This window comes from Triticum aestivum, chromosome 6D (genome assembly GCF_018294505.1).
Source record: "Triticum aestivum cultivar Chinese Spring chromosome 6D, IWGSC CS RefSeq v2.1, whole genome shotgun sequence".
NCBI classification, from domain to species: domain Eukaryota; kingdom Viridiplantae; phylum Streptophyta; class Magnoliopsida; order Poales; family Poaceae; genus Triticum; species Triticum aestivum.
This window is the reverse complement of record NC_057811.1, coordinates 263,883,266-263,892,957: the sequence shown is the minus strand read 5'-3', so window position 1 is coordinate 263,892,957 and position 9,692 is coordinate 263,883,266. Positions and strand designations below refer to the sequence as shown.

The 9,692-nt window shown below is 45.8% G+C and overlaps 1 protein-coding gene across 3 annotated transcripts; it reads left to right on the top strand.

The window, feature by feature from the left end:
• Positions 1 to 4,014: 4,014 nt before the first annotated feature.
• LOC123144602 (uncharacterized) lies at positions 4,015 to 8,777 on the top strand. Of its 3 annotated transcripts, none has more exons than XM_044563805.1 (2): positions 4,015 to 4,209; positions 6,155 to 8,777. In XM_044563805.1, the coding sequence occupies exon 2, from the start codon at positions 6,591 to 6,593 to the stop codon at positions 8,532 to 8,534; it is 1,944 nt and encodes a 647-aa protein (XP_044419740.1). In that variant the 5' UTR covers positions 4,015 to 4,209; positions 6,155 to 6,590; the 3' UTR covers positions 8,535 to 8,777. The 3 variants fall into 3 exon arrangements, with proteins under 3 accessions (XP_044419740.1, XP_044419741.1, XP_044419742.1); XM_044563806.1 differs by having other exon boundaries at positions 4,042 to 4,263; XM_044563807.1 differs by lacking the exon at positions 4,015 to 4,209 and adding an exon at positions 4,336 to 4,950.
• The last annotated feature ends 915 nt before the right edge of the window (positions 8,778 to 9,692 follow it).

Sequence of the window (9,692 nt, the reverse complement as noted above, 5' to 3'; positions counted from 1 at the left end):
CTGAGATACAAGAGGTTTACAACTGGAAGGGTAGATGATCAGAAGTTAACAAGATTCTATCTAGATCCTAACTATCTAACACCCCCCCCCCCTAAACTCTATGGTGATTTGCGAGGTTGAGATTGCACTTGAAGTGATTTAACCGTCTCATTGTGATAGGTTTTGTAAAGCCATCAGCAAGCTGATCTCCAATGGAAATAAACCTGATGTTGGGCAGCTTGCGAGCTACTCTTTCTCCAACGAAGTGAAGATTAACTTCAATATGTTTTGTTTGTGCATGAAAAACAGGATTGGCTGAGAGGTAGGTAGCATCAATATTATCACATCATAACCTTGCAACATGTGGAGATTTAATTCCAAGGCCACAAAGCAAAGTCTGAACTCACATGACTTCAACTGTCACATTAGCTATGGCCTTATACTCTACCTGAGTGCTTGATCTTGAGACAACAACTTATTTCTTGCACTCCATGACATAAGACTCGATCCCAAAAATACAAAAAAGGGTCCATCCGTGGATCTCCTATTATCAGCACACCCTACCCAATCTGCATCAGAGTATGCGCCGACAAGCATGGATGGAGACTTGACAATCTGAAGTCCAGGTGCCTTTGTAAACTTTAGATACCTCAAAATTCGTTCAAATACAGGCCATTGGATTGTATTACGAGCATGCAAATATTGAAATATGTCATTATCAAAGTATGAAATACCACGACGAGTCAGGGCCAAGTATTGTAGTGCACCCACAACACTCATATAATTTGTTGCATCTTTTGGCCCAAGTGCTTCTCCCTCAACTGTGAGTTTTCTGAAGTTGAGAGTGGTGTACTTATAGGCTTGCAATGCTCCAGTCCTACCCTTCCGAGAATATCAGCAGTGTCTTTTTCTCGTGTTAAGAGTATACCATTTGCTACCTTCTTGGTTTCTATAACAAGGAAACAATGCAGATTCCTGAAGTCCTTGAGAGCAAGCTCCAAATTTATATCTCAAAGCTGGCAGATGGTGGCATTTGGACTATAATTGGCAACAAGCATATCATCAGCATAGACAAGGACAAATATGATAGTGTTTCCTTTGTTATAAAGGTATCACCTTTGGATGGAGTAGACCCAAGTTTTCATAGTTGTGTGCTCAGTCTTGAGTACCACGCTCTCGTGGCTTGCTTCATTCCATACAAAGTTTTATCTAACTTGCATACAGACTGAGGTGTGCTTTTACTTTCATATCTTCGTGGTTGCCAGGTGAACACTTCTTCCTCAAGAACACCATGAAGAAACACGTTTTGAACATCTAGTTGTCGTAGACTCCACCCTGGATGCAACAATAGATTTTGCAAGTATAGGCAGCAAACTTAACAGATGGACTAAAGGTATCTTCATAGTCTATACCAAAACTTTGTTTAAAACCATTTCCAACTAGTATAGCCTTGTATCTATCTATGCTCCCATCTGATTTACTTTAAATTTTGTAAACCCATTTTTAGTCAATCACATGTATGCCTTTTTCTGTTGGGACTAAGCGTCATGTTTTATATTTAATATGTGCTAGGTACTCATGATACATAGCCTTCTTTCGATCCTCATGAGAAAGAGCATCATCCAAGTGAATCCAATTGAACCAGTTCACTGGTACTAGTAAGGAATCCACACCTCCTAAGCTTATCATACTTTTTTGTATTATCAGTTTATTCTATGGGTTTGAAGATACAAGATTCGGACATGGTATTGCGCCTAAGAGGAGTTTCTGGTGGTGCACATGTAGATGTTGGCGGAGTTATTTGTAGCTATGGCGCAGAAGATCTTGGTGACACACCAAAAGAAGGTTCACCCGTAGAGGATCTGGGTAGATCTGGGCCAGGTGACACAAGCGGCTTTCTAGGGGGAATTTGTATCACAACGTCCCCTCCACTCGAGCCGCGCCAAGTGGTAGGGCTGGGAGAGGGCCGCATGGGCGTTGGATCACCATTTGTACTTATGGTTGGTAATTGTTGTTATAGTAGTTGACGCCTTGTGTTTTATTGGTGAAAGATCATTACTTTCATATTGTTATAATTATCATTACCATACTGAACATAATCGCCATGATGTGGTGTGAACAGTTCCCTTTGTGTTCTTGAGGACATGGGAGAAGGCTAGTTAACAAGTGCCATATTTATTTGCAATAAATGTTGTTAATTAATCATGTTGTAGTGTAATTCTCTAGTGGTCTTATGAGAACGCCGACTTCATGAGACTTCACCTATATGGACCTAGAGAAGAGCATAATTCCATATTAAGTTTAGGATGGGAGGTCGGAATGACAGATATTGTCGTTCGATCAATTAATGAGTTGTAAAATAAGGGGTGAATAGAGACCCTAAAGGAAGTTATAGCTATGGTTAGGTATTTACCTTAGTAGATCTGGATATTTGCGTTACTTACCGAGAGAACAATGATAAGTATCTGTATTCAATGATTTTGGTACACATTATGTTAGGCTCCATCCCTGCAACATCAACTAAGCAACGACAATCAATGCAAGTGATACATGGAAATTAACAACTATGCCATTATCCCGATGTCGTCAAGAACGTTTGATCATCATAAGTAACACAGCCGGCTTGTCATTGATATTATCAAGGATCAGGCCACTTGATGCACACTTTTACTTTTTAATGTTGATCACATTTCATTGCTCAAACATCCCACGAAACACTAAATCGTTACATTTTTTACTACTTGCAGGGAAACCTTGCTATTTTGCGGTTATCATTTCCTTCAGCTCCTCGCGGGAACGATACTCTTACTTGTCGAGAAGAACTATAGTGGACCCCCTACACTTGTGGGACATCATTAGCCAGGAAGGTTTTTAACCAACATGGGTGGCAGCATAGTCCTTGGATAGGACCTCCACCCTCCTCAATATAGGCATAGTTTGTGTCTTATACGACTTTATTTATGTCGATATGTCTTTTTTTATATTATGAGACTGTTTGTGTAGACTTTGTGCATCTTAATTATGCAGAGGCCAGATGACACTCATTATGTTTTGTATTCTCTTGATGGTATATAAGGATTACGCAGTGAGAGGGTTACATAGTGATTTGGCAGCTTTTTAATGGTCATTAGTTGGGGCATGGGCCTACCCTGAAATTCATGGGGGGGGGGGGGATTTGATTAGCGGGGGGAGGAACTTACATAGGTTAGTAGAAAAAAAATCGTAGGCCTAGCATTTTTATTATGAGAGACTCCTTGTTTTGTTTTCAGATAACAAGAAAATAAAGCTAACAAATAAATAGCATGGCTAATTATGTGGAAAATCTCTCGTGTGGGCTTGTGTTGCCTCTCTTTCTATGGCTGCATCAACGTTTATATTAATAAGCACCATTGTAGAAGGAAAAATCTAATCAATTCTTCTCATGAAAAGATAGCGACCTTATATTAATAAAAAAATGTATTTTTGCTAGTGAAACTATATTTTAGAATAAAATAAAGGGGGTAATAAAAGCGTCCTCAGAATCATGTTTCTTCGTCAAGGAAGCACTAGATGCAAAGATGAGTACCAACACAAGGTCCTTCACTCATTGGAAGGTCTTTGACCTCGCGGTAGGCGAGTTCCCAAACCTCACAAACTTGCTAAACGTCAAAATAGGCTTATTGACCCCACATCTCAGAGGGGTTGCACACAATTCCGATCAAAACAAACATGAGTAATCAGATGCTGAAAACATCGCCACCAAATTCCCGATCCAAACCTACCAAACGTGCTGTCACAGTTGCACAAAAGCAAACGCTCCTGGGAAGGGAGAAGAATCCACCATACTGGGCCCTTGCGATACGTGCACCAGAGGAATGTGCACCATACAATGTGAGAAGGAGGTGAGCCAATCAGGCAGTCATTTATGCCAGCCCGGCATCGCCGCGAGCCGACCGGAGCCAGGTAGGTGCGTGCGTGCGTGGGGAAAAAAAAGAGCGCCGTGTGGGAGGCCAACGGACGGCACCGTCATGTGACGTAGCGCACCCACGAGGCGAGCCTCCCCGCAGGCAGAATACTCCATCAGCCTGATACTACCATATACACGCGCCCTCCCTCCTTGTCTAACAGAATCTCTCTCCCTCCAACCCCCCCTCTCTCTCTAACAAAACAGAATCTCTCTCTCTCTCCCTCCCTCCCTCTGCGCAAAGACAGGAGAGTCTCCTCCTCCTCCTCCATTGAGATAGATCCTAGGTGATTCCCTGGCCTTTTCCCTGCCTCGGTCCCTCTTCCCTTCTCGAAGATTTGGTGCTCTATCTTCTCTTGCTTTGTTTCCTTTCCTTGTTTGTTTGTGTGTTTCTTGTCCAACTGTCCATACATATTTCGTTCGCGAATGGATTCTTGATTCATTCAGAGTCCTGGCCCCTCCATCGATTGTTTTGAGGTTTCTGCACTGGATGTTGTAATTATGGAAATTCAGCCGTATATGCTTCTTTAGATCTCATTTTCTTCTTTTTTAATCCGTTGGATTTCCTTGCATAATTTACGATTGAGTTTATCCACGGTTATTATATACTATGATATATGTGGTGGGAGCAAAGAGCTCTATATTTTCCTCTACGATTTGTTCAGGTGGTACGCAGTTAAGGTACTGTTTGCTATTCGATCGTGCTAGCAGAGGCCAGCCACAGGGTGTTTTTTTCCTTCCATTTTAGAGTAGATCATAGTTTCCCCTGTGTTATCATTTTAGAGTAGATCATAATTTTTCATTTTTATTCCATTGGGTCGTTTCTTGTAAACAGTCTTAATTCCATAAGTAGGGTAAAATTGTCCTGTCCTGTGTCCCTTTGCAGTCTTCTTCAGGACATGTCTCACATATGGTACTGGCTAGTCCTGCTAGACTACCAATTTCTTGGGTAGAGAACCGTCAATCTGTCCAACGTGTGGTCAAGGTTTGCTTATATGGAGACCTCGGCTGAATCTGGAGCTACAAAGGTAGCATCCCATATCTCTGGTGCTCTTTCCCGCGGCCATAAGTACTGGAACATCAGATCGTCTAGTAAACTGAATCAACACTTTGAATTATCCTTGAAAATATGCCTGTGGTTATGAATGCTGACCATGCAAAGATGGTTCTACTTGGAGGGATAATAGTTTACAGCTGTAGCTATTAGGTACGACTTGAACCTTTTTTTTAGGGGAGGTACGACTTGAACTAATCTAAACAAGTCCGCTAGTTCTATAATACGGCGGCAAGGGCTGGTGCTTCACAGATTTATCGACTGGTATGAAGTGAACTAGGGGATTTGATTGCGTGATTCTGTTATCTGCTCAATAGGGGTCGGGAGGATTCGTTGTCATAAAGGTTCAAATACTGCTCAACTTGCTTGACTAAATTTAGTCTACCGGTATGTGGCTCTTATGCAAAGGAGGCTTTGACTTATTCTATTGTGTGCTTGACACGCTCTTTTATGTCCTCATATTCCGACGATAGAGGATTCTTTTTGGTGAAAAGAGAGCTTTCATCAATCAAACATGCTATGGTAGATGATATTCTATCTATCAAATAACTTCGTTTGTGCCAGTTTGTTATACCTTCCCATCTACGTACTCTCTATACGTCATATAAGGATTTGGATTTGCCAAAAAGAAACTTCAGTCTTGCGAGGTTTTGATTGATTTTTTTGTCATATGAGTCATTCCTTATTTTTGGATCTCCGTACTCATTTCACTTCTCTGGTCAAGAAGTGCATCTCATGAATATTCACTCTACCACAGACCTTTGTTTGTCTACTAGTACTAGTTTAGTCCTCCTTTGGATGATTGTGTTAGATTCCAAGATTTTCTGTGGTTTGAGTGGAGCCAGATCATCAATCAGACCAGTGGGACGACCACGGCCCCACAAATACACACAGGCAGGGCAGATACTAGTAGCCTCAAATGATCATTAGTTTGAGCAATTTAACATCCTCTTCAGGAGCCAATGATTTATTCTTTTATAAAGTTGTGTGCAAGTATGGCTAAACTGGTCTCTTCTTTTCCGTTTCTTTTTATTTTGAGAAATTTCTGATTTGTTTTTTCTGTTCATCAGCACTGATTTATTCCAACATGCACTTAATATTGCTATTTTAAAGTCATGTTAAGTTCCACCTCTTAGGGTATGAACACAATCTGACTTACTAACTCCACTTCTTTGCAGTATCGTTGTAGTTTGAAGATTATCTTGGCAATTGAGCTCTTCTGCTTCTGCCTAATGCTCAACAATTTATAAATCAAGAAAAAGGAAAAGGGACAGTGGATGGTCAAATACCAAGATCAGAACACCGCTGTATCAGACGGTTGTCTGCCAGGGCTCGAGTACCTTGTGGGTGACGATTTTTGCTGAGGCCAGAAGGTAAATGGACAGGGCAGACACATCAGGTTTTGTTAGTAGCGGATTCAACGGGACCTCGCTGCTGCTGATATTCTTCGACTTCGTCTTCTCTGACATGCACATATGAAATACCAGATCAAAAATCACCTGATCTTCTGTTGCCCTGAGATACTTGTTCTCCATCACCACCTTCACTCAGTTGGTTCATGTTCAAAGAATAAACAGGCCCAGATCAGTCAGTTCTCAGTGTATAAAGGTATAGATGAATAACGGTTACGCGGGTATGCGTCACCGTGGAAGCCAGCCCCTGATGGACAGCTCTGCGGTGTTGATGTCCGGGAGCTACACTACTGTCGGCCATGGTCAGACCTCATTTTCCTTGGACTTCCGGGGTTCGGCAATGGACAACTGCAGCCGTGGCAACAGGGGTGTCCAGCGGTCTGGTCATGCTTCTGCGCAAGATGATGCGTGCAGACTGGTCCTTGGACTGGGTCCGTCGCCGGAACCTAGCTCTGTGGATTACCAGCAGCCTGCAGGAGGAGCAGGCAAGTCGAAAGCGCCGGTGACTCTGTTTGGCCGGAGTTTATCGTTCACTAATCCTGGGACGATGACCCTTGGGCTTCATGATCGGGTGGGTAATGCTGAAGCTATCGCTCAGCATTCTGAACCGCCTGGAGGAAACATCATCTCCTTCTCCGGTGTCGACGAGAGCTCGACGTCGGCCAGGAGGAGCTCCGGTGGCTACATTCCGTCGCTGCTCTTCGCATCTCGGCCGAATCTTTGTGTTGCTCAAGAGAATCGGGCAGAGGCGCATGATGATCTGCTCGATGACCACACGGACAACGCCAATGATAGTGCCGAGCATCACCTTCAATTCAGCCCTGAACCTTCTGCAACGACAATGACAGATACTTCGTTCGGTGTGAGCTCTGATGTTGTCACCGGTGTAACTGATCGTGGACAGCCGGTTCATCGCCGGTTTCCGAAGAAGTGCAGGTTCAAAGGGTGCTCTAAAGGTGCGAGAGGTGCATCAGGCCTGTGCATTGCCCATGGCGGCGGGCAGAGGTGCCAGAAGCCCGGGTGCTACAAGGGTGCCGAGAGCCGAACGGCCTACTGCAAGGCCCATGGAGGCGGCCGGCGGTGTATGCAGCTCGGCTGCACTAAGAGCGCCGAGGGAAAGACGGATCACTGCATTGCCCACGGCGGAGGTCGCCGGTGCGGATACAACAGCTGCCCTAAAGCCGCGCGTGGCAAGTCCGGGCGATGCATCAAGCACGGAGGAGGGAAGCGGTGCGCGGTCGAGGGCTGCATCCGGAGCGCCGAGGGGAAGGTCGGGTTCTGCATCTCCCACGGCGGCGGCCGCCGTTGCCAGTACCCGGACTGCCGCAAGGGGGCGCAGGGCAGCACGCTGTACTGCAAGTCCCACGGCGGCGGCAAGAGGTGCGTCTTCGAGGGCTGCGCCAAGGGCGCGGAGGGCAGCACGCCGCTGTGCAAGGCGCACGGCGGCGGGAAGCGCTGCATGCACGAAGGCGGCGGCGTGTGCCCCAAGAGCGTCCACGGGGGCACCAGCTACTGCGTGGCGCACGGCGGCGGGAAGCGCTGCGCGGTGCCCGGGTGCGGCAAGAGCGCCCGCGGGCGCACAGAGTTCTGCGTGAAGCACGGCGGCGGCAAACGGTGCAAGGTCGACAGCTGCGGCAAGAGCGCGCAGGGGAGTACGGAGTTCTGCAAGGCCCACGGCGGCGGCAAGCGGTGCACCTTCGGCACGGGCTGCGACAAGTTCGCCCGCGGGCGGAGCGGCCTCTGCGCCGCCCACGCGACGCTGGTGGCCTCGCAGTCCCAGTCCCAGGCACAGCAGCGAGGACGCGGCGGCTGGAGCATGATCGGGCCGGGCCTCTTCCGAGGCATCGTGTCCTCGTCAGCCGCGGCCGCAGCCGCCAGCGCCATGAACTACGAGTACTCGTCGGGCGTGAGCACGGTGTCGGAGTGCGACGGCTCGCCGGTGCCTACGCCGGGGAGGCAGGAGCTGATTCCTCCTCAGGTGCTGGTTCCCCTCTCTATGAAGTCCTCGTCGCCATCCGCGGATAGGCGCAGGGAGAGTGGAGAGTTGTGTGTTCCAGAGGGGAGGGTGCACGGGGGTGGACTTCTGTCATTGCTCGGCGGGAGCTTCAGGAACATCATTGACGTCGACAAACTCTCAAGCCGCTAGCTCGGGTCTAAATTTCTGTCTGTCCAAATTATACTTTCTTCTTGAACCCACAAAAAAAATTGAACATTCTACACGTCTTATAGTGTTATAGATATGGGTGTCACATATAAACTTTTTTTTTGCGGGGGACATATGAACTGTTATGGGAAAGTTTAAATTGTTGGAAGGTTGGGCCGTAATTCTTGTTGATTAGACCGATTATGTAATATAATGCAACCTTTCTTTTGCTGGATTATTATCTCATCGATGATTCTCATGAACCCTATTGACGATAAAGCTGCTGCTAGGGTTGAAATGAGTTCCAAATGCGTTCTACACCTATGTTGCCGGATGTTTAAGTTGTAACAGTAGTTATAGCTAGTAGCTTAATTGCCAAACGCAAATTGGTAACGTTTACTCCATAAAAACTACTCCCTCCGTAGAAAAATATACTCCCTCAATAAGTGATTCAACTTTGTACTAGCTTTAGTACAATATTAGTACAAAGTCGAGTCACTTATTTTGGAACGGAGGGAGTAAGAGCGTTTAAATGCTCTTATATTTCTTTACAGAGAGTATTAGTAAACACTTTGACGTGGTGATGGAGTCAAATCTCAGATAACACCTTACGTCATGCTTTGATTGTATTGATTTGGAGTGAGTACAAGTTACAGATTGATCTACCATGAGATTGTATGTGTATCAGTTGGCGTCAACGGTCGTCATCCCTCAACATATATAGATACCGGGGGTGCCTAGGGTTGCACATAGTTCGGTTACATCTAAGGATAAACATGCTGAAAATCGTCTCCAAGTATTAGAGTATGCGTCAAGTTTTCAGAAGGTTGCATCTTGGCGCTCCTAGGCCTCACGAATACAGCCTGCTGGTCGACAATCTTTGGGGGTCTTTGACCCGGCCCATATGTCCAGAGCCGACGTGGCTAGCATGTTGGGAAACGTAGTAGAAAACAAAAAATGGGCTTACGATCAATAAGGAACACTATAAAGATGCAATGACGGTTTGGATCAGATCGTTACAAACTCCGAGTTGCAGAGCAAGAAGATGAGTCGGCGTAGATCGTACTTGAAGTCCCTCGAACAGTCAATGAACAATCCCTCGAATAGAAGACCGAAAACGCGACCTCTCTACAGATTGCAAGCGTATGGTCTCCGCGATCC

Bases quoted from the DNA above. Each gene is read 5' to 3' on its own strand.
- LOC123144602 (XM_044563805.1), top strand. From the start codon at position 6,591: ATGAATAACGGTTACGCGGGTATGCGTCACCGTGGAAGCCAGCCCCTG.